Source organism: Arachis hypogaea, chromosome 8, assembly GCF_003086295.3.
Source record: "Arachis hypogaea cultivar Tifrunner chromosome 8, arahy.Tifrunner.gnm2.J5K5, whole genome shotgun sequence".
NCBI classification, from domain to species: Eukaryota; Viridiplantae; Streptophyta; class Magnoliopsida; order Fabales; family Fabaceae; genus Arachis; species Arachis hypogaea.
The window spans coordinates 25,657,982-25,684,068 of record NC_092043.1 but is presented as its reverse complement, the minus strand read 5'-3'; the positions used below and the strand labels follow the sequence as shown (position 1 = coordinate 25,684,068).

The following is a 26,087-nucleotide window of genomic DNA, read 5'->3' as shown; positions in this document are numbered from 1 at the left end:
GGAAAATATGTGGTACATGGACAACAGATGCTCTAGGCACATGACCGGAAAGACAACCTTCTTCATAAAGCTTGATGAGTATGATGGAGGACTTGTCACTTTCGGTGATGATGGTAAAGGAAAGATAGTGGCTGTTAGTAAAGTTGGTAAAAGTTTTTCATCTTGTATAAATAATGTTCTTCTTGTAAATGGTTTGAAACATAATTTACTTAGTGTAAGCCAATTGTGTGATTTAGGATTTGAAGTTATTTTTAGAAAATTTGTGTGTTTAGTTGTTTGTGAAAAAACTGGGGATATTTTGTTTGAAGCTAAAAGATGCAACAATGTGTATGGATTAACTCTTGAGGACTTGAAAGAACAAAATGTAACATGCATGTTTTACTTCTCTTGAATCTGAAAAATGGCTATGGCATAGAAAGTTGGGTCATGCTAGCATGTACCAAATTTCTAAGTTAGTAAAGAAAAATTTGGTTAAAGGAATTTTCAAAATCAAATTTGATAAGGATCTTACTTGTGATGCTTGCCAATTAGGCAAACAAGTTAAATCCTCTTTTAAACTAAAAGATGGAATTTCAACCAAAAGGCCATTAGAGATGTTACATATTGATCTTTTTGGTCCAACAAGAACTCAAAGTTTAGGAGGTAAACACTATGGTTTAGTAGTGGTGGATGATTACTCTAGATTTGGTTGGGTACTTTTTTTTGCTCATAAAAATGATGCTTTTATGCATTCTCAACCCTTTGCAAAAGAATTTAAAATGAAAAAGATTTAAAAATAGCCCACTTGAGAAGTGATCACGGAAAGGAATTTGAAAACCAAGACTTTGAAAAATTCTATGATGACTTTGGAGTTGCTCATAACTTTTCATGCCCTAGAACACCTCAACAAAATGGGGTTGTTAAAAGAAGGAATAGAAGTCTTCAAGAGATGACTAGGGCTATGCTATGTGAGAATGAGGTTCCAAAGTTCCTATGGGCTGAAGCTGTAAATATAGCATGTTATATTTTGAATAGAACCATCATTAGAAAAGGGTTAAAGAAAACTCCTTATGAGCTATAGAAAGGAACCCCTCCAAATCTTAAGTACTTTCATGTTTTTGGATGCAAATGTTTTGTGCTTAACAACAAAGAAAATCTTGGCAAGTTTGATCCAGAATCATATGAGGGAATATTTGTTGGTTACTCCACCACTTGCAAGGCCTATAGGATTTATCTTAAAGAACATAGAACCATCGAGAAATCCATACATGTTACTTTTTGTGATTCTAATTTAATTCCCGGTACTGTGATAGACAATGATTCAGATTGTGAAGAAGCTGGAACAAGTAAAGAAAATCCCAAGTCTGCCCAAATTGAAGAATCTGCCAGTCCAGTTTTGTCTCGTCAGATTGGAGGAGCATTTTCATTTTGTCTCCTGAGCCAGCACGAGAAACTGAGACAGTGAGACCAACAGAAACTCATCAAAGCTCAACACCACAAAGGAAGCCTAGAGAATGGAAGTCCATGAGGGGTTATCCTCATGACTTCATCATTGGTGATCCCTTTCAAGGAGTAACAACAAGATCCTCAACCAAAAGACAATTCGAACCAAGCAACTTTGCACTCTTGTCACAAATGGAACCCAACAATGTCAAACAAGCTCTTGAAGATCCATCATGGGTGAAAGCCATGCAAGAAGAGCTTGCTCAATTCGACAAGAATGAGGTTTGGACACTAGTACCTCATTCGGATGGTAAGAAGGTAACGGGTACTGAGTGGGTTTTTAAAAATAAACTTGGTGAGGATGGACAAGTTGTTCGTAACAAGGCTAGATTAGTGGCCCAAGGTTACGATCAAGAAGAGGGTATAGATTTTGATGATTCTTTTGCTCCGGTAGCTAGAATGGAAGCAATTAGGTTGCTTCTTGCCTATGCTGTCCATAAGGGTTTTAAAATGTTTCAAATGGATGTTAAATGTGTTTTTCTTAATGGTTTTATTGATAGAGAGATGTATGTGGCACAACCCCCTGGTTTTGAACATAAAGATTTTTCAAATCATGTTTTCCAACTTTCAAAAGCCCTTTATGGCCTTAGACAAGCTCCAAGAGCTTCGTATGAAAGGCTTAGTGCCTTCTTATTGGAAAATAAATTTTAAAGGGGTACCACGGACACAACTTTATTCATTAAAGCATCTAATGATGATATTCTTCTAGTTCAAGTTTATGTGGATGATATTGTGTTTGGATCGGCCAATGAGTCCTTGTGTGAAGAGTTTGGAAAACTCATGACTAGTGAGTTTGAGATGAGTTTAATGGGAGAGCTAACTTTCTTTCTTGGCCCAAATTAAACAAACTCCTAGTGGTACTTTTATTCACCAAGAAAAATATGCTAAAGAATTAATCAAAAAATTTGACCTAGAAAGCTCCAAACCAATGGGAACTCCAATGCATCCTAACACAAAACTTGAAAAGGATGATGATGGCAAAGATGTGGATGAAACAAGGTATAGAGGAATGATAGGATCACTCATGTATCTTACTTCCTCTAGACCGGATATTGTTTAAAGTGTGGGTGTATGTTCAAGATTTCAATCTCACTCAAAAGAATCCCATCTTACAGCCGTTAAGCGCATCATTAGATACATTAAGGAAACTAGTGATTATGGCTTGTGGTATCCAAAATTTGATGACTTTTGTGCAGTAGAATTTTGTGATGCAGATTATGCGGGAGATAGAGTGGATAGAAGGAGCACCTCCGGCATGTGTTGCTTCCTTGGAAGCTCACTTAACATGTGGTCAAGTAAAAAACAAGCCACAGTGGCTCTATCCACAGCTGAAGCTGAATATATTTCTTCATCTGCATATTGTTCACAATTAATTTGGCTAAAAACGCAGTTGGAAGATTACAAATTAAAGATCAATACTATACCCTTATTTTGTGATAATATGAGTGCTATAAATATTTTAAAAAATCCTGTTTTGCACTCAAGAACTAAGCACATTGAGATTAAATATCATTTTATTAGAGAACATGTGCAAAAGGGTACTATTGATATTCAATTTGTAAAATCTGAAGAACAACTTGTTGACATTTTTACAAAGTCCTTATGTGAAGACAGATTCTGCACTTTAAGAAACAGTTTGGGAATGATAGAATTAAGTTTTGTTAAAAATTTGTGAATCATTTTGATTCTGTTTGGTTTTGTCTCGTAGAAATGTAGGAGACAAATTTCAGAATATGTTGAACGGGCCATGATACAGGAGGAGATTGAACTGAAGTTAATTATTTTGGGTCCCACCAAATCTCTTTGACCTCACTCTGACCCGTTCCTCATTTTTTTAAATTATACTTTTGGGAAGTTGTCAAATCAAATCTTTATCCTTCCCTCATCCCTTGATTCTAGGAACTATTTTCACTTGTCTTGAATTAATATGGACTGCATTATTTTTTCCTCATTTTTTGCAGGGTCTCTCCTTGATGACAAAAGGGGGAGGAGAAGAGAAAAAAGGCCGAATTGAAACTGTTATGTTTTATTGATTCGTTGCACTATTTTGCAGACATGTTTTGCTCTATTTTATGCTTTGATCTGGCTCTGTTTTGAGCACCTTGTATTAGTGGATTGATTTCGAGTTGAGCTTTGATTGTCATTTGCTCAAATGCAAGTGTACTGACTGGACCATTGTGTTTTGGTGAAAAAAAAATATTCTGCCTTTTGTGTGTTATTTTCTTTTATTTTGCAGGTGCCCCTTGATGCCAAAAGGAGGAGAAATAGTGCTGAAAATTGAAATTAGAAAAACAGGGAATAAAATCCGTATGGATTTATGATTATCCTTGTTATAAACATTGTGTTTTTGATGATTATGTTTCATTGATATAATGCTTGTGATGCATTTGTTTTAATAATGTGGCTGCCTGGTTGTTAACATGCATTCTTGTGTTGAAGCAATGGATATATCTTGATGAATATGCTTGCTACTATTGGAATAGGAATATTCTGATTCATCTTGGTAAACATGCTTGCTGAATACTTTATTTTTGGCAGTTCCTTTAAGCATTGGATATGAAAATAAATGTTAAAAATTGTTGTGATCATGCCGTGATTAAAAATATTTTCTTACCATAAGTATGTTGCTCTGATTTGATTGGACAATATTTTTAAACAGTAATTTATTTTTAAAGATATTTTTTGGTTGATTATGTTGTGTGTTTGAGCAGAAAATCAATTATTGATAACAAATGAGTTTTGATTATCATTCAACTCTGCTCATAAATCAAGCATTCAACATTTCAAAATTAATATGTTGAATAACATTGTTGCTTTAAACTTGATAAAAATTTGTTACAGGAAAGAGCTTCCCTTGGTAAAAATAGCATATATTAAGGGGGAGCCATGTGACAATTGGAAAGGGGGAGAAATTCAAATATCCAAAGGGAGTATTTTATACTCTAATCTTTAATTTCTTTCCATTTCAATTTTTAATAATGTTTGTCATCAAGGGAGAGATTGATGAGTTTGAAAAACTCCAATTTAATCTGATGATGAACAAACATTATTAAAAATAATTAATTACAAAATTATTAATTTGATCTTAATTCATACTTGCTTAATTAATAATTTTGTGTTTGCAGATTTGCTATTGGGCCGAAAATAAAATATAAATGTTGCAAGCCCAAGTGTGAATTTTTTATTAGCATTGGTTCAAAAAATAATCAATAAAATGTGGCTGAATTGTTATTCTTGTGTTGGGCCAGACTTAATGCTTGTGGTTACAAACCCAATTATAATCTTTGCTAAGTGATCTAATGCTTGGTCCGAATCTTGTTGAGAAAGAAAGCAAATTGTTTTGCTTCATTGCTTCCAACGGATCTCAAGCTTCACCAAGTAATGGAATTCAAATTTCATTAGAGTGAAGTTAATAAATGCATTGGAACTATGAGAGAGATTGTCATTGATTTGATGGTTTGCCTTAATGAGGCACGCTACCTAAAGCAAAGGGAAGTAAAAGCCAATCACTTTTTTAATTTATCAAGATCATTTAAGTGCTTTTCTTTCTTCTCTCTCATTTTTCTTTCTTCTCCTTCGGTCATATCAACACAGAGAAAGCATGGAGGCTATGGCTACACACCGAAGAAAAAGAGAAGGATATGCACGACAAAAGACCATTTCATATGATGGCAAGAAAACATAAAATGGCTGAGATTCTTATCACTTATGGTAAGATTTTGTGATGAGATCTTAGCTTCTCCATATCAAAAATGGTTGAAGAAGATTTCGGCCAGCAAGGTGAAGATCCTTGGAGGGATGACTTGTCTCTGATTCTGCTCAACCACCATAGGAAGTAGCTAGGGTGGCTATGTGATGGAAGAGGCAGAGATTGGAGCAGATGAAGCCATCATCATCATGAAGTATCAAGGGCCAGAAATTCATCTTGGGGAGCAAGCCAAGGATGGAGCACTCGGATTGATGAAGACTGATGACCAAGGAAGAACTAGAGGTATTTGCATGTTGGGTTTTGCATGGGTTACCTCTTCTCTCTCTCTGGCCGAACTGGTTATGTGTGAAGGAAAAGAAGTTAAGCTTGGTTTGTTTTGGTTTCAACCTTGGAGGCTTCTCCCTATAAGTAAGGGTGAACAACCACGGTTTGATTCAAGAAGTTAGAAGTAAGCAGTGAGAGTGCAAGACACAGGATTCTCAGAGCTATCTAAGCTTACAGATTTTCTTCTCCTTCAATGTATTCTATTTTGTATTTTTCTGTTTAATTTTGTCATGTCTTGAGTCTTATGGATAAAAAGGCAAACAGTAAGGTTTGTATGAAAAAGCCATAGAGCGAAAAAAGGCAGAGAGTGCAAAATTAAAAGAAAAAGTCATAGATGTCCTTAAAGTTCCTTTGTACATCTGTGTTGTATTTCCTGATTCTGTAGGAATCCCCTTGTAAGTTGGGTTAGCACTTTACAGTCTGTAATCAAGAAGATTATAGTGAAATTCCATCATTGTTGTGATGGAGACTGGATGTAGGCTGCACTGCACTTAGTAGCTGAACCATGATATATCTGGGTGTAATATTCTCTCTCTTCTACTCCATTTCTGTTTCTACTGCATAGGAGCTAAAACCGAAAAATATTTCGTGCCAAGTAACGAGACAAAAAAAATAATAGTCTCGTGGCTAGGGACAAGACAAAAATAAAAAAATCTCCTCAAACCAGCAAGTGTAACTAAGCAAAAAGGGGCTAAGATTCAATCCCCTTCTCTTAGCCACTGAAAACCATCATAATTTTATATACAATTTGGTAAGGTATTTCTTATGCTTCGCCCGAGCTATGCACTCATTTGATATATAGTAGTTAGTTCTAATGAAAATAGAAAATAAAATATTTTGATTGAACAACAATTACGTTACTAACTGGAGTGTTTGTTGAGTGAATTTTGATTATATAAAACCATGATATGCTACTAAACGCTAAATATGTTACTAACTTTGATTGTATAAAGGCAATAAGTTAATTTATATTTTAATGCTATTGACGAACTTTTTAAAGGAGAACTACCCCTTAGTACTTGTGGCTACTGTGGAATGTAACATGGCATTTGAAATGAGCAAACTATAACCTTTATCCACTCCAAGTTAAATTTGCGACACAGACCAAGATGTCGAAGTTAATTCAAAAGATAAGTGTTAGGTGAAGAGGCAAGATGCAAGGCAATTTTCATCATCGCAATATTTTAAATCAATACTCAAAATGAATCGAAGTCTACCAAAATCAAGTAAATTAATAAAAATATAAGTATTTTTTTAGTGACTATTCACACTGTCAATATAAAGTGCTTTATATAAAATTAAACATGCATATATCTTCATAGTTTATATCATAATCATAATTATTGGATGCACAGGAATGATGCTGAATTCATTGAAGAAATTGTGAAACATGTGTTGCAAAGGTTGAACCAAGAATACCAATGTGATCCAAAAGAATTTGTTGGAATTCATGAACCAATTGTAGAGCTAGAATTAGTATTGTGCAGGGAATCGAAAGCTGTTCTTGTTGTCGGACTTTGGGGCATGGGCGGTATTGGTAAGACAACTCTAGCTAATAATATTTTTAACAGAATGCAATATGAATTTCAAAGTGTATGCTTTTTGGAGAATGTAAGGGAGAGAGTTCTGAAATATGGCATGACTCATTTATTTTCGTATCTTATTATAACAATTCTATAACCCTATAGTGAGAATCTTTTCGAGAACGATGTTCTCACTTCCCTACAGGTTTTTTCCTTTTCAGGATATGGGCGACGAAACTTCAGAAGAGTTATATTCATTTTCTGTTTATTCGACAATATTTTGTATTATCTTAGTTTTTATTTTTCTCTCACCTTTATTTCTAGCAGTTTTTGCAAGAGGGATAGGAGTTTTAATATGTGAAGTTTGTATATTAGTATGATGTATATATATATGTATTATTTGTAAGTATTGTAATCTGTATTGTAACGTACAAATGTATGTTTGGAATATTCGGTTTCAATTTTAAACAGACTCATGTTTTAGCACTAAATATTTTAAGAGTCATCATAATACTCGAGTTATAAGAGTGACGCAGCCGGAAGAGTGATTTTGATAGTTAGGATGTTACATAGTCGATGTGATCAAAATGGACATAATCGTGTTAAATATAAAAATCTTAATCCAGAAAGAATATAAGTTTTTTTTAGATAATTCTAACTTTATGAAGTGATTCTATTTTAATTTTACTTGTATTTGTGAAATCATACGCTTGAATTTTGTCATTTTACTTTGATTTTAATTATATTTGTATAATCTTGCACTTGAATTTTGCAATTTTATTTTTATTTTAATTCTGTTTATTTTTATTTTAATTGTGTTTATGCAAAGCTGCACCTAAATTATGCACATAGTAAATTAAATTCTGTATGTCTGCACTAATTCTGTGAAACTGCAGTATGAAATAGGAATGTCAACTAAATAACAGGATTAATAGAGTTATTCAAATTATCTTTTCACTATGTATATTTTACTCTTTGATTTTCAATTATTTTATTGTAGACCATGATTACCAATAATCTATGACGTTTTACTATTGTCATCATAAGCTCAGATCTTACACTACATAAGGACCACATTTGCCAAACGGAAAAAAAAATAGATAAACAACTAAATGAAATCCAAATTTTAACTGATTGTAAGAGTGTAAGGTCTTAAGCTTTCCAACATTAAAAAAAAGATTTTATTTGGAATATCAAAGAAAATGTTAGAAATGAATTAGGTTATTGTTAATTGTGAAAATAAACCTCTCAGAAATTACAATGCAGCAGATTATGTACATTAGTAAAACAAAATCAAATCTCTTAGAAAAATAAACACCTTCTATTAAATTTTTGGTGAATTTTACTCTATCTTTTCTAAAATAAAGGGTAAATTATTCCTTGTGATATTTACAGTGATTATTCATAAATTATTCTTCTACCAGAGCTCCAAGATTTACGTTATCTTCTCTTTTCTTTTCCATTGACGCGATGTTTCTCTTGAAACTTGATAGTAGTGTCATTTTCATAATTCCCACCAAATACATACATCTCTTCTTCTCCAATTTTAAAACCATAATTCCTCTCGAATCCAATTACCATTTCCAATCAATTAGGTTAGGATTTTGAACTTGTTCATATGCTTTCAATCTCCCATTTCAACGAGCACATCTATTAATTTTTCAGCTCTCTCCTTCCTAAGATTTTTTTCCTAGTATTTTTCTTAAAATTCAATCAAAGCAACAATGATACTCCTCTTTTTTCAGATAACCAACTCTCATAGCTTGTATAACTATATAACAAACACAAATTAAAATATTAGTTAGTCATAAAAACAATGAGTTAATAATTACCATTTTAAGATTTTTATTATTTGAATAATGATTGAAAAATAATTTAAGAGCAATTAAAGAAAAAAATAAAAAATAAAATACTTTGATGTCTTCTTTCACGCACCAATTACCATCATTTTTAACTAATATATCACAAATTTTTATCAATTTTTTTAGTTCTCTCGTTTTTAGGATTTTCTAGCGATTGTATTAGAGATAGCAATTAGATTTGACGATCTTATTCGAACTTTGAGACTCTGGTTGAAAGATAATTTATCAATAATCACAGTATATACAAGGAATAATTTATCCTTTATTTTAGAGAGGGTATGGTAGAATTCATATAAATTTTTAATTGATATAATTTTATTACAAGTTAAAGATCTAATTAATAATTGCACATTAGCTAATGTTTCATCACAAAGAAGGAAGCCATGTCTAGAACTACAGCTGGTCAAGTCATCAAGTGCAGAGGTACTGCTACTTAGCCATGTTACATTTCTTTCTCAGCTAACTAGTAATAACACCCATGTGTTAATGTTGCAAGTTTGAGAATATCAAATTAGTCTCATATTGAAGAAAGCAAGGAAGAGTGAGAAGTTTATAAGATGATAATTAGTCCCACTCACTTGATTATGTCCAGGAGGAGGAGAGTGATAATTCAATTTGGTAAAATTAAGGGGTACATCGTACATGAGTTTAATTATATAAGTGGGAACAGAATCTCTATAAATTGAGCGACATAGACTTCTTTCAGTGAATAGGATGATCAATGACAAGATGAGTAGTGATAGCAATTTTCCAATGAATAGGATGATCAATGATGCCAATCCTTTTCACTATTCTCTCTCTGAGTATTTGTGCACACACAAATCACAAAAAGATACAACATATAAAAACTATTTGCTAGATATTTTCCACATGGTGGGGTACTCATCATAATGAGAAACAGCGTTTAGATTTAGTACGATACGATACTTGTTCAACTAAAAAATTATTGCAGCATCCAATTACCATTATTATTCAGTGCACCCTTCACTTGATAAGTTAACACTATTATTATCAGTTGAATTGCAGAAGAAACTAAAATGGCTTCTTCTCCTTCCATTACTTATGATGTGTTCTTGAGTTTCAGAGGCACAGACACTCGGCGCGGTATTCTTAGCCATTTGGTTAAGGCTTTCAATCAAAAGCAAATTGAAACATATGTAGATTACATGCTGAGGGAAGGAACTGAAATATCACACTCACTCCTTACAGCCATTGAACAATCTCAAATCTCTTTGATCATATTCTCCCAAGACTATGCTTCTTCCAGATGGTGCTTGGATGAACTTGTGACAATAATGAAATGCAGAAAACAAAATGGTCAAATCGCAATACCTGTTTTCTATGAAGTGGATCCATCTTGGGTACGCCATCAAAAGGGAAGTTATCAGGATGCATTTGCTAATCACGAGAAAACTTCATCACAGGACAAGGTTCAAATCTGGAGACAAGCTCTAAACCAAGCTGCCAATTTGTCAGGATTACATTCATCAAATTTTGGGTCAGTTCCTTTCTTCATTTCTCTTAAAAGTTCAATTTTGATGAAGCGTAAACTTTTTTATAATCAATTTAACCATATTTATTCTTTTTAGTGACTATTCACACTGTCAATATAAAAGTGCTTTATATAAAATTAAACATGCATATATCTTCATAGTTTAGATCATGATCGTAATTATTGGATGTACAGGAATGATGCTGAATTCATTGAAGAAATTGTGAAACGTGTGTTGCAAAGGTTGAACCAAGCATACCAATGTGATCCAAAAGAATTTGTTGGAATTCATGAACCAATTGCAGAGCTAGAATCAGTATTGTGCAGGGAATCGAAAGCTGTTCTTGTTGTCGGACTTTGGGGCATGGGCGGTATTGGTAAGACAACCCTAGCTAGTAATATTTTCAACAGATTGCAATATGAATTTCAAGGTGTATGCTTTTTGGAGAATGTAAGGGAGAGAGTTCAGAGATATGGCATGACTCATTTGAAGAAAGAGCTTCTTTCTAAACTACTAGAGGAAAAAGATGTAGTCCCTTTCATCATGCCTGATGGAATAACCAATTTTGCCAAAAGAAGACTTAGTCGAAAGGCAATTCTTCTTGTTCTTGATGATGTCAATGATCCAGACCAATTGGAAGATTTATGTGGAAGAGGGTTTGAATGGTTTGGACCAACTACTAGAATTATAGTAACAACTAGGGATAAGCATGTATTACTTGTTAAACAAGTTGATCACATACATGAGGTTAAGCCATTGAATGACGATGAATCTCTCAAGCTTTTTAATTTGAATGCCTTCAAACAAAACTATGACATTGAAAGAGACCAAGATCATGCTGAGCTGGCCATGAAGCTGGTTACTTATGCTAATGGCATTCCATTGGCTTTGAAAGTTTTGGGCTCCTCTCTTTATGGAAGAAGCAAAGAAGAGTGGGAAAGTCAACTGTCTAAACTTGAGAAAATTCCTCATGTCAAAATTCAGAATATATTGAGAGTGAGTTACAATGACTTGGATCGTCATGATCAAAATATTTTTTTATACATTGCATGTTTCTTTGAAACAGATAATGCAGAACAGATAAAATGTCTACTTGATTCTTGTGGATATTCAACAGCCATTGGGTTGAGAAATCTTCATGATAAAGCTCTTATTTCCATTGCACCAAAAAGTATGGCAATGCATGATTTGATTCGTGACATGGGCCGCGAAGTAGTTCGCGAAGAATCTCCGAGTAATCCTGGAAATCGTAGTAGATTATGGGATCCCGTTGACATCTATGAAGTATTGAAATATAACAGGGTAAGTAGTGTATTAGTCCTGCATCCTACTATATATTATCAAATGAATGTGGCACTCTTTTCTGCGAAATTTTTATATTCTCTTGATATATGTGTAGGGAACTGAAACTGTTGAAAGCATAACATTCGACATGAAAAACATTGACATGTATTTGAGTTTGCATCCCCGGGCATTTGCAAGAATGTACAAGTTGAAGTTTTTGAGAATCAGTTGTTCTTGGACGAGGCATGGGGAATGTCTGTTGCGTGTTCCTCAAGGTATTGAGTCTCTTTCAGACGAGTTGAGACTTTTGGAATGGAATGCATGTCCTTTGAAATCTTTGCCATCATCTTTTTGTGCTGAAAACCTTGTTAAACTTATGATGATGGATAGCGGGTTAGAAAAGCTTTGGGATGGTGTCCAGGTATGTAAATTTTTTCCACTTTAAATGTTCTGGTTAATCTTTTACTCTTTCCTTTTAATTTTATTTGGCAATGTTATAATAATAAAACGAAGATGACTACTTACGTAAAAATATTTTTATGTGAAAATAATATTTGATAATAGTTGAATAATTTGACATATTTAATATAATATATGTTAATATTTTAATATAAGTAGATAATTACCTAAACAATATATACAAAAGATCATAATATTAGACATCACCTATCATCATGTGAGTAATTGCAGAAGACGAATCACAAAACATTAAAATTTTAGCTACTAACCAACTATATGATACGTATTTTCAGAATATTGTAAATTTAAAGGAAGTATATCTTCAAGGATCTAGGAAGCTAATGGAGCTGCCGGATTTATCTAGAGCCTTAAAGCTTCAAGTATTAAACATTTCTGAGTGTGTGAGTCTGCGCCAAGTTCCCTCATCTATTGCATCATGCCACAATCTACTTGAGCTCAACTTAAGTAGATGTTACGAACTTGGCAGTTTCCATCACTGCATCTATCTAGAATCTCTCAAAATACTCTTCCTTGACAGCTGCATAAATCTCAGAGAGTTCTCATTATTATTGTCCACTGACAGTGACACATTGCCAGCCAAAGCCACAGCCGCAATGGCACTTGAAAATATAAGTTTGGTTGATTGTTGTAATCTTTCTCTGCTGCCACACAACATAGGCATGCTCTCATCATTGAAGTACTTGTCACTTTGTCGGAGCTACATAACTTGCTTGCCCGAAAGCATCAAGCATTTGTCACTGCTGAAATCACTCAACTTGAGGGGTTGTCAGATGCTTCAGTCCTTGCCGGAGCTTCCATCTTCTATTACAGAATTAGATGTTATTGACTGCACCTCATTAGAGACTACTACTCCATCTACATTTGCCTACTCCGACGAGCAGATTGAGACCGAAATCTTTGCTTTTGCCAACTGCATAAAGTTAGACCATCTTACAAAGAAAGGGATTATGGAAGATGCGTGTATGAGAATAAAGAGAGCAGCGAATACTTGTCTAGCAGCAATAAAAGAAAACGAGGACGATGATAGAAGAGCATTACTTGTTAATCCACACTATCACTACAAGGTTCAGGGTTGCTTGCGAGAGAACGAGATTGAGAACGAGGATGGAAGAGAATATCAATATCATCACAGGGTTCAGTTTTGTTTGCCTGGAAAACAAGTTCCAAGTTGGTTCACTCATAGAAGTAGAAACAAAGAAACCATGATGACTATTGAACTTGTCCTTCCTCATCGTGCTTCGAATGACAGGTTTTTGGGTTTCATCTTATGTGTTGTTGTTCCTAAAAAGGGCAGTTCAGGAATCTTGGGATGTAAGTATTGCATTGAAAGTGTGGAGTATAGCAGCTGGTGGAACCCAAGTCCGAGGGTCGGTGTTATTGACAATGTGTTTTTGTGGTATGTGGGGGAATGCTGCATTGATATAGTGAGAGAAATGAAAGAAAATGTATGTAAGTTGAAGGTTTCATTTCAATTCTCCATTGGAGGCAAGATTTGGACAAGGGACATAAGCCAGTGTGGTGTCCACCCGATTTATGCCTCCAATGTGTTCAAACAAGGGGTTGTGGTGACGCACATGGATGATGACAATAAGAATGAATGTGATATAGAAGAACAAGAACAACTTCCTTGAATATTAATGATGAAGTGAAGAAGAGAGTAAAGCATACCTTGCTCTTCCAGAAGTAAAGATCAGAATGACAAAGACTAGTGTAGAGGATCTTCAAGCGAACTTCACCAGCCTCTGGTGGTGCTACCTCTACTTCTTCTATGGCCAGTGGCTTCCCTTCTTCCCATGCAACCGCAGCTATGAATGCAATAATCATTTCATCAATGCATTGAAGAAAAAGAGAGAAAGAAACATAACATGAATAAGTAGTAGTACCTCTGCACTTGATGACTTGACCAGCTGTAGTGCTAGACATGGCTTCCTTCTTTGTGATGAATGATGATGGAATGTTTGGTACATTCTTTTTTTTAATATTTAAAATACAAATTCAAATATTTTTAAAATCAATTTGTTTAAAACTACATTTAAAAATCAAAATTATAATCTGAATAAAATCCGAAATAATCTAAACGGATTCAACAATAATTTAAATTATATGGAATTTGAAAATAAAATAAAATAACATATATATATATATATATATATATATATATATATATATATATGTAAACCATTCCAATTCCTCTATAAATTTCTCTCTCGGATTAGAAAACTTGAAGAGCGTAGTATTTAAAACTAACCTTTCTTCTAACCTTATGCAGAGAAGAAGAAGCGGGGAAGAGAATCGAGAGGTCTTCATCTTCTGCCAAGATGCCAAGAACCCAATTATCCAAAATTGGTCAGTTTCATCTTTTTGTTTTATTTGTGAGAAATATTCATACATGAATGAGGAAATAAATTCTTCTTACCATTTCAATTTTCAAAAGAATTAGATGTAGATAATCAATGAAAATTTTATTGTTTCAGGTTTTTTCTTTCCTGAGTGTGTAAGAATTTTTGTATGGGATAATGTCTATCTATTATGTTCACTTTTTTTTTTCTTTTTCAGTTCTGGCTACTTATTACATTAATGATTCAATTTTATGGTGAACTAATATGGTTTGGATTCATTATTATGAGTTCAAAACAATTTCTTTTTATTTGCTTTATAATGTCAATCTTCACTTTTATACTGTGTATTTTGATAAATCTATATTCTGAAGATGGCCTTAGAGAAATAGAAGATTTCGGAAGGACCGTTCCTCTTGAGTTGACTGTCTATCCCGGAGAGGTACCATCATACACACTTTTAAGGTTTCAATTATATTTTATTTTATCGATTAATTATGAATCAAGAATTAGATCCTCTTTAAATTTAGTACAGGATGTGGTCGCAAAGCTATGGAAGGTTTGGGAAGCAAGTACTCACTCTAGCTATGCAATTGCAGCCTTCGGGCATATATCAAAAGCCGCAATTGGCAAACCAAACTCAGATTTGTTTCATATATATGAAGTACAACCAAACTTTATGTGTACTTATTCATGTGTGTCATTCTTTGATGTTCTTCTCATATTCCATTTATTTACATGCTTTTCTGCCACCTGCATGTAGGGAGATTTTGAGATTCTGTCTTTGTCTGGACATTTCGTGAATGAAGAGGATGGTTCTGTAGATTGGCGTTTGGGCATCACACTGGCTGATTCTGACAGTGATAAAGAGGCTTTTGGTGGCAGCTCCATCAATACATTAATAGCTTCTGACACTCCATCAAATTACTTTCTTGAATTGTAATGTGATTATACATTCTACTAACTTTGTAACTTTTAGGTACGTATTATAAACTTTGATGAGAAAGAAGAAAAGAGCGATGAAACTGAAACTTCCTCTACAACTGGTGGGGTGGGGGTGCTGATGTCCCTGTTCCTTGCTCTTGAGAAGAAAATAATGGGATTCTTTTCGGATCCCATGGTCAACGAGAGTGATAAGGAAAAACTAATTTGAGAACAATGTGAGTAGTTTGATTTCTAAAAGGATTACCTTTTTCGTTTGAGGATAGCATTTGATTGTATGTTTCAGGTTTGGTTAAATAACAAGTTTAATCACCGTGCCATGCACGTGATAAGATTGAAATTATAATTTTAAGTTGTTATGTTGAATTCCATTTTAATGATAATAATTTAATTAATAAAAAATAATTTATATGCGTTATTTTTCTTTTCTTAATATAGTGTTAATTGTATTAACTATAAAATAGTTATTTAATCTATTTTTTTCAATAAATCAGGCATATATACTCAATATGACCATAAATAATCTAGTAATACTTAAATCTACCAACAAAGTTTTATATGTTGGTTTACTGTGAAGTAGGAAAATATCAAAATCAGCTCAAAATGAAGAACAAATTAATAGAGAATTCTAATGCAGAAAGTTCTGTAATAAACAATAAATAATTTAAACGCAATGCTATCCTTTGATAGCTGCAAAATATATACATGAAACAACACTGTATCAATATTTGTATATAAAATTATATGATTAACGTAATTATAAAATTGTTTGTCAAGAGAATAAAATTATACGAATTTTTATGATAATTTTAATATTCTCAAACTATTAATGTACAATAAGAATTCATCTATTAGTTCTTAGAATTTCTAATTTTTTTAAAGTGATAGTAATAAATTTTAATAAATAAATAGATTTAGTAAGACATTTTGTTATTACCTTTTCATTATAGACTCTCAAAAACTTCTCTGTATTTAATAAGACATTTTGTTATTACCTTTTCATTATATAAATAGAAATTATTTAATTTGAATTTCAATTTTATATAACAAAATAGTAGTTTTCAAAAATTATGGAATCTTTTTTTGACATATGTATTATACCATACGTATAAATTATATGGATTATTTTATAAACTCATATATATGCATAATATAACAGTTTAATACTATATAAAGGTTATAGCTTTATGTTATTATCTTGTATTAATCGTTATAATTAATTTAATAAAAATATTTATTAAATATATATGTTATATATATTAATTATATGCCAATATTTTTAAGAATGCATTAAAAAAAAGTGATATAAATGTATACCAAATTATTGTTATATAAAAAATAAATTTAAATAATATATAGAAAATATATATCCTGTGCATAAAAATGTGACTATTAGTAATTTTGTTAATAAATCTTTTTTAAATTATTACTAATTTCAATTTTATTAGAAAATTTGAGGAAATAATTGTTCTTGCCATAAATAATATACTAAAACTGATCTTCTATATGGTTAATTGAATTTATCAATGATTTTTTCACGTAAATTGTTATTACCCCGTTTTTAATAATTACTTAAATTTGAAATTGGAAATTGTTATTACTAATTCAATTAACTGGTTAATTGAGTAATAATTATCAAATTATTAAGGTGCAAAATCATTGATTTACTCAGTAGATTTTCATATATTATTTATATTTCAAGTAATAATTTAAAATTATATTATTTATCCAGTTAATAATACTATTATTAAAAATTATTTTTTGCATTAATTTTTAAATCAATTATTAAATAATTATTTTTGTTAAGATAATTGTTTATAAATTATTTCAAATTATATTTTATTAAGATATAATTATTTAGATTATTACTCATGGCACAGGTATAATTTTATTTTATACCAATTAATCAATTATCATTATATGACACGGATGTAATTTCAATTTTATTCACGGATTATTTTCGTAATAATATACAATATATTATTTACCGTGATAATTTGATTTGATTGATTTCTATTTTATTTACGTACATAAATGATTAAAATATATAACATAAATATCGTAATTATTATAATTCTATGATATAATTATAATTAACATATTTTATCATAATTAAATATTGATTTGATATAATTATAATGAAAATACTTTTCCAAAATAATATAATTATATATTATTCATGAGCTAATTATTTGGTAATAAACCTTAATATGATTTTTTACATCTCTGCTAAGGAAATAACTACTTAGATATACCAAATAATATGTAACATATTACTACCTGTATAAGTTAAGACACAAAGACAGAATTTAATTAAGGTGATTGAAACTTTCATCAAACAAAATATGACCTCAATCGAATAAAAAATGGTACTCGATTTTGCATTAATTAGCTAGTCGAAGAAATAATATACTCATTCATTATTCATGTTTCAAAATATTTTTTAAATAATATATAGAAAACATATATCCTGTGTATAAAAATGTGACTATTAGTAATTTTATTAACAAATCTTTTTTTTAAATTATTACTAATTTCAATTTTAATAGAAAATTTGAGAAAATAATTTCCCTTGCCATAAATAATATACTAAAACTGTTAGTATATTATCTTCTATATAGTTAATTGAATTTATCAATGATTTTTCCGTGTAAATCGTTATTACCCAATTTTTAATAACTACTTAATATACAAAATTTGAAATTAAAAATTATTATTACTAATTCAATTAACTGATTAATTGAGTAATAATTGTCAAATTATTAAGATGTAAAATCATTGATTTACTCAATAGATTTTCATATATTATTTATATTTCAAGTAATAATTTAAAATTATATTATTTACCCAATTAATAATACTATTATTAAAAATTATTTTTTGCATTAATTTTTAAATCAATTGTTAAATAATTATTTTTGTTAAGATAATTGTTTATAAATTATTTCAAATTATATTTTGTTAAGATATAATTATTTAGATTATTACTCATGGCACGGGTATAATTTCATTTTATATCAATTAATTAATTATAATTATATAACACGGGTGTAATTTTAATTTTATCCATGGATTATTTTTCGTAATAATATACAACATATTATTTATCGTGATAATTTGATTTGATTGATTTCTATTTTATTACGCACATAAATTATTAAAATATATAACATAAATATCGTAATTATTATAATTCTATGATATAATTATAATTAACATATTTTATCATAATTAAATATTGATTTGATATAATTATAATGAAAATACTTTCCCAAAATAATATAATCATATATTATTCATGAGCTAATTATTTGGCAATAAATCTTAATATGATTTTTACATCTCCGCTATGGAAAATAACTACTTAAATATACCAAATAATATGTAACATATTACTACCTGTATAAGTCAAGGCACAAAGACAGGATTTAATTAAGGTGATTGAAACTTTTACCAAACAGAATATGACCTCAATCGAATAAAAAAGGGTTCTCAATTTTGCATTAATTAGCTAGTCAAAGAAATAACATACTCATTCATTATTCATGTTTCATTATATTTTTTAAATAAAATCTATTTTTATTGACAAATAAATTGTCTTTAGGTCAACGATTTAATACATGTGTAGGTTCATTTTTTGTCAAATATAATGACAATACAAATAAAGAAATAAAGGATAAAAATAAACTTAATAATATCTGACACTACTTCATTTTATTAAATTATTTAAAAATAGCACATCCACAAAAAATACTCATAATATATAAATTGAGGCAATAATTAAAAATTCTATAATTATAATTTAATCAAATACTAATAGTAAAACCAAATTACCTAAACAATATTGAACCTATTCTAGTCCTTAGTCACGTATAATATAGAATCATTCTTGTAACGACAACCAACTGAAATAACATCGTAAGTTTCAATATTTAGAATTCGTGCAAAATCAGACTATCCTCTTGTTAGATAAGCTTCATCATCTGCTATCCATGCAATGCGGTAAGGTATAGAATTGCCACACCGAAAAAACCAAACTAACTCTTATTCCCCTCAATGACATTGCATGCATGCAAAAGAATTTCTGAAAAAAATCAAAATATGTTAAAAAATTATTCTAATAATGAACAGTTTAAAATAAGAAAATTTAAATATATTACCAATCGTTGAAATTGCATATCTGAATTTGTCACAAATTTAGCAAAACTGAACTGAAACTGAGGGAATTCAATTTCATTATGTGCTCCACTTTGAAAATTTTCGGGCAAACGTAAAAAGCATGGAGGGGATAGAACTTGAACTTGCCCTATAAAGATCCGTGGATACAATTCCTCAATCAAAAATCGAGCTCCTCCTAAGAAATTTAACTTTAACCACATTCCATTGGGTTGGTCATAATAGGTGAGTAGATCCAACTATCCTTCGGTAAGGTAGAGACTATTGCCTCTTCTTTGAACGCTTACATCCATGTAGTTAGAACCCGAATCAGTGAAGACAACTCGATGAGGTATTTCATAGATGTGATGGATTGTAAATGATTGTGGCAAAAGACAATCGAACTGGAACATTAGACGATAAGAATAACTTAGAGTAACAACAAATAAAAAATCATCAAAAGAATAATATAATAGAATGAGTATATGAAAAATATTATAAAAAATTATAAATTGTACCTTAAAATGATCAACTTCAATAAAAATGAAGAATACATTCTTATTCTATGAAGTAGTAAAAAAAATACTAAATATAAAATTATGAATTGTCTCTCAAATTTAGATTCATGTACTACAGGAAAACATTATATATAGACTTTAGTAAAACAAAAATAAATATGTAAATTATCTATTATTAAGATAATTTTTTAATAATGCATTAAATATTAATTTGATACAATTATAATGAATATATGTTTCTAAATTAGTATAATTATATAATATTCAGTAAATAATAATTATAATATAATTATAATAAATATATTTTTATAAAATAATATAGAATAATTAATTGATATACGTGAATAATTTCATCATATCACATGTAACAAAGATTTTTTATTATTAGTATTACTATTATTGATATTATTATTATCATTAAAATGAATAAAAATATTTTTAATTGATAATTGATAAGTAGTTTAATAGTGCATTAAATTTTGATTTGATACAATTATAATGAAGATATGTTTCTAAATTAGTATAATTATATATTATTCATTAAATATTAATTACAATATAATTATATTAAAGATATTTTTTAAATAATTTAAAAAAATTATTTGATATACGTGAATCGGGTAACAAATATTTTTTTATTATTATTACTATTATTGATATTATTATTATCATTAAAATTATTAAAAGTATTTTTAATTGATAATTGATAAGTAGTTTAATAGTGTATTAAATATTGATTTGATATAATTATAATGAAGATATGTTATTAAATTAGTATAATTATATATTATTCATTTAGTATTAATTATAATATAATTACAATAAAATAATTTAGAATAGGAAAAAAAATTTATTCGTTTTGAAGAAAAAACGGAAACATGAGAGATCAATACGTCACCTTTAGTAATTGGGAAAAAACTCAATTTTAGTATATCAAGTACATAAAATAGACTATAAAACATTTCAGTACGATACTGAAGAATTGTATTCATCCTGAGTCATTTCACTGCATTAAGCTAGCAATTACTAGCTACTTCTCTTTTAAAGTCTTCCTCAGTTTTAGAGGTCAATTCCAATGAAGGGGATGATGCCAATCCTTTTCATTATTCTCCTGAAATTAAAGAGAGACTCCAACCCAATGATTTAATGATTTTATGGATTGGGTAAGTCTTTAAACCAAAAGCAAGTTGAGACATATATAAGAAGTAATTATACTTATATTAAAATATTAATATATTAATATATACTATATTAAATATGTCAAATTATTCAATAGTTATCAAATATTATTTTCGCATAAAAATATTTTTACTTAAGTAGGCTTTTTCATTTCATTATCTTAAAATAAACCCACTCTTGCGCGACAATAAAATAGATATAATATTAATTTAAAATTTAATAATTATAAAATTAAATGATGTATTCATAAATTAGATTTTAAATAATTACAAAAATACTTAATTTAAATTTATTTATTCAATTTCATATTTTTTTTATTCTTTTGAATAGTCATTGTAATTTATTTTTTTAAATTATATCTAAATACTATAGTATAAAAAGATTAAAAATAATTTCTATTAAGAGGCTATTTGAACTCCGTTTAATATAGTATAAAAATTCAATCTTTTTAGAATAGTTATTATATGAATATAAATGGATATTTCAGAATTAGAAATATATATTTAGATTTATATGTATACATATCTATGTTTTTTTTTTTTGTGAAATAAAGAGAGCTCAACGCAACACAGTGGAGCAATGAGGGAAAAGTGGAGCAATGAGGGAAAACTACAAGCAGCAACTCACTACCCAACACCAACCCATCCCTAGTTATCTTCGGCATGGCCATCAACAATTAAAGAGGTCACCACTACTCCAATCCTTAGAAACCTTAAACGACCTGGTTATCATCTCTACCATACTTGGTCTAATCTCAGAAGAGCCTGGCATTCCTTTCTAGCCAGATTGTCTAAATAATAGCAAAGAACTCAATAAACCACTTCTTTCTGTCATCTTTCCTTATTGATAATTGTGTCCAGCTTTTAAAGTGTTGTTTTAGTGTACCTGGAGTGCTCCACTCCCTTCCAAAGGCACGCAGCTACGCACACCACACCTGCTAAGTGATTTCACACCCAAGAAACAAGTGAAAAGTAGTTTTCACAGACTTACAACAGAAAAATACACATATTGTCATTTTGGTTATTCAACACAAACCAAGAAAACAGCGCAATTCTTGGTGGGACGAGCCCTTTCCAAACAGCACTAGTGAAACTATAACTTGTGATTTTTTTCGGTAGGACTTCTGCCTGCACTACCTGTACAAAGAAATTAGTTGAATAAACACCATTTTTATTATTTATGATTATTAAAGTAACAATTATAGTTACTGTTAATATATAAAAGATAATTGTAAAATTTAATTATCCTTATTAATGTCAATAACACTAATTCATTACATAATAAAATGATTAAAATGATTGAATATAAAAGACAATTGTAAAATTTAATTACCCTTATTAATGTCAATAACACTAATTTATTACATAATAAAAGGATTGAGAAGTATTTTAATTAGAAATGAAATGATTAAAAGATAATTTTGTCACTTAAGCTCATTACGGTAGAGAATTATGCTAAAAATTTAGAAAGTTAAGAATGAATGTAGAGACTATCTTTAGCTGTGTTTTAAACTTTAACACATAGATAATAGAAGGAAAGAGTAAAAGATTAACTTAAGCACTGAAAGTGGAAAAAATTTACATACCTGAATACCATCCGAAAGCTTTTCCAACCCGTTATCCATCCCCATAAGTTTGAAAAAATTTCAAGTGTACTAAGACATCAGTGTTCCAGTTGTTTTAACGGTTAATTTTAATTAATATATATTTTATATATTTTTTTATAATTCAAATCAACGGTTAAAATAACAGAAATACCGGTGTTTTCGGTATACTTAAAACTCTTCTCATAAGTTTAACAAGGTTTTCAGTACAAAAAGATATGGCAAAGATTTCAAATGGCACACGCATTCCATTCAAAAAGTCTCAACTCTTCTGAAAGAGACTCAATACTTTGAGGAACATGCAACAGACATTCCCCGTGCCTCGTCCAAAAACAACTAATTCTCAAAAACTGAATTTCCCACTCTTCTTTGCTTCTTCCATAAACTTTTAAAGCCAATGGATTGCCATTAGCATAGTTAACCAGCTTGATGGTTAGCTCAGCATGAGCTTGGTCTCTTTCAATGTCATGGTTTTGTTTGAAGGCATTCAAATTAAAAAGCTTGAGAGATTCATCATCATTCAATGGCTTAACCTCATGTATGTGATCAACTTGTTTTACAAGTAATACATGTTTATCCCTAGTTGTTACTCAAATCCTCTCCCACATAAATCTTGCAATTGGTCTGGATCATTGACATCATGAAGAACAAGAAGAATTTCCTTTCGACTAAGTCTTCTTTTGGCAAAATTGGTTATTCCATCATCTTTTTCCTCTAGTGGTTTAGAAAGAAGCTCTTTCTTCAAATGAGTCATGCCATATCTCTGAACTCTCTCCCTTACGTTCTCCAAAAAAATATATACCTTGAAATTCATACTGCAGTCTGCTGAAAATCTTACTTGCAAGAGTTGTTTTAACAAGAACAGCTTTCGATTCCCTGCATAATATTGATTCTAGCTCTGCAATTGGTTCATGAATTCCAACAAATTCTTTTGGATCACATTGGTATGCTTGGTTCAACCTTTGCAACACACAATTCACCAAATTGATTATAAAAAATTTTATTTAAGAGAAATGACGAAAGGAACTGACCCAAAATTTGATGAAGGTAATCCTGACAAATTGGCTGTAAGGAGTGAGTGTGATATTTCAGTTCCTTCCCTCAGCATGTAATCTACATATGTTTCAATTTGCTTTTGATCAAAGCCTTAACCAAATGGCTAAGAATACCCCGCCGAGTGTCTGTGCCTCTGAAACTCAAGAACACATCATAAGTAATGGAAGGAAAAGAACATTCACATGGCTACTAGTAGACATACATGGGTGTTATTACTTGTACACACCTAAATCGAATAATTGATATTCACTTAGATCTTTCTAGATCCAAGCATAGTCCATTTGGACGCAGGGAAGAAACAGAGCAAGTTAAGGAATGGGGTTGAAAAAAATGCTGAGACCAATAGTAACACCACCACACCTATCGTCGCCTCTTCCAAACCCTCCTCTCCCATCTCCGCCGCCAGATCAACACTCACACTCACCCCAATCCCCAACTCCCAATACCACCGCCTCCTCAACTTTCTCAAGACCCATCTTTCCCCACCTTTCACCCCGGAATCTCTCCTCCATTTCCTCAAATCCAAGCTCCATGACCACCCTTCCTTTTCCCACTACGACTTTCACGTCTTCACCTGGGCCTCCTTCGTCGACTCTTTCCGCCACACCCACTCCACTTTCCATTGGATGGCCCAAACCCTAGCTCTCTCCCACCCCTTCCACCACCTCCGCCTCCTCCTCGATTTCATCGCTTCCAACCCTTGTCCCTGCTCCGACTCCATCTTCTCCTGCCCCCACACTGAATCCATCTTCCGTTTCGCCATCCACGCTTACTGCAAAGCCGGAAAATTGGACGAAGCTGTCTCCTCGTTCCGTTCCATGTGCAGGTTGATCGACGGTAGGCCTAATGTCGCAGTTTGTAATATCATAATTCATGGATTTGTGAAATTCGGCATGCTTGATAGGGCTCTCGAGTTTTATGATGAGATTGTTAGGGTTAGGGTTAGGCCTGATCTGTTCACTTTTAACATCTTGATCAGTGGTTATTGTAGGAATTTGAAGTTTGAGTTGGCATTGGAGATGTTCAAGGAGATGAGAAAGATGGGGTGTGAGCCAAATGTGGTTACTTTCAACACTTTGATTAAGGAGATGTTTAGGGAGGGAAAGGTTGAAGAAGGGATTGGGATGGCTCATGAGATGATTGACTTGGGGTGCGAGTTCTCCAATGTCACTTGTGAGATTCTGGTTCGCGGGCTTGGCGAGAAAGGAAAGGTTTTGCAGGCATATGAGCTGTTACTTGATTTCTCCAAAAGGGGCGTTTTGCCTAAAGGGTATGATTATTTTGATTTGGTGGATGCTCTATGTGGGAATGGAGATGTTGATAGAGCATTGGGGCTAATTTATGAGTTGTGGGAGAAAGGATGTGTGCCAAGCTTGATTGCTTGCATTGTGATGATTGATGGGTTGAGAAGCTCAAGGAAGACTAAAGAAGCTTGGAGATTGGTGGAAAAAATGCTTAAAGAGGGTATTATACCAGATGTTATTACTTTCAATTGTGTGCTTCAGGATATTTGCAAGGTGGGACAAACAGAGGAAGCAAATAAATTAAGATTACTTGCTTTTAGCAAGGTTTGGAACCTGATGACGTGACATATAAAATTTTGGTTAATGGATACACAGGAGAGGGCTAATAAACTTGACCACACATAATACAAGTGTTCAAGGTTTAATTATAATTGAAGCCTAGGATAAGTGATTTATGCAATGTCTAGCGCAGCCTCCCATGCTGACTTCTTTCAATGGATAAGACGTGGGTGTGGTGAAAATGTAGCTGGATTCTCTAAGCTCCTCGATCAGTCATCTTCCGCTAATATGTTTTCAACATTTTGTAAGTTAGAAACAAAGCAGAAAAAGTATCGAGATCTATGTATAGTTGTATACTACTAGAATTTTGTTTGTTTAAAGTGTAGTCGCTTCAGTTTGTATAGGGCACCTTCAATGGCTTACAACAAATGTATCAAGTGATATAGGCAAGAGCCAAGGAATGTCTTGGCAATGAAACTTTTGTTTGTACTTAAAACACCTGATATGTGCATATACGTATGTGTTTCGGAATGATCAAGTTACTGACATTTTAGATTGATCAAGTTTTGCAATTTTATTTTATGAAGCTCCTGAAGAATGATGCATGATGAATCAATT

General features: G+C 31.3%; 1 protein-coding gene and 1 pseudogene across 3 annotated transcripts; both read left to right on the top strand.

The window, feature by feature from the left end:
* The first annotated feature begins 9,770 nt into the window (after nt 1–9,770).
* On the top strand, nt 9,771–15,853 carry LOC112706555 (disease resistance protein RML1A). 3 transcript variants are annotated; one of them, XR_011864704.1, is made up of 8 exons: nt 9,771–10,398; nt 10,588–11,695; nt 11,793–12,098; nt 12,430–14,118; nt 14,427–14,503; nt 14,868–14,935; nt 15,029–15,157; nt 15,257–15,853. XR_011864704.1 is itself a non-coding variant. In XM_025757924.3 (4 exons), the coding sequence occupies exons 1-4, from the start codon at nt 9,938–9,940 to the stop codon at nt 13,786–13,788; spliced, it is 3,234 nt and encodes a 1,077-aa protein (XP_025613709.1). In that variant the 5' UTR covers nt 9,821–9,937; the 3' UTR covers nt 13,789–14,168. The 3 variants fall into 3 exon arrangements, 1 of the variants encoding a protein (XP_025613709.1); XR_011864705.1 differs by having other exon boundaries at nt 9,821–10,398; nt 14,878–14,935; nt 15,024–15,157; XM_025757924.3 differs by lacking the exons at nt 14,427–14,503; nt 14,868–14,935; nt 15,029–15,157; nt 15,257–15,853 and having other exon boundaries at nt 9,821–10,398; nt 12,430–14,168.
* An 8,050-nt stretch (nt 15,854–23,903) lies between these two features.
* On the top strand, nt 23,904–25,727 carry LOC112705137 (uncharacterized; annotated as a pseudogene).
* The last annotated feature ends 360 nt before the right edge of the window (nt 25,728–26,087 follow it).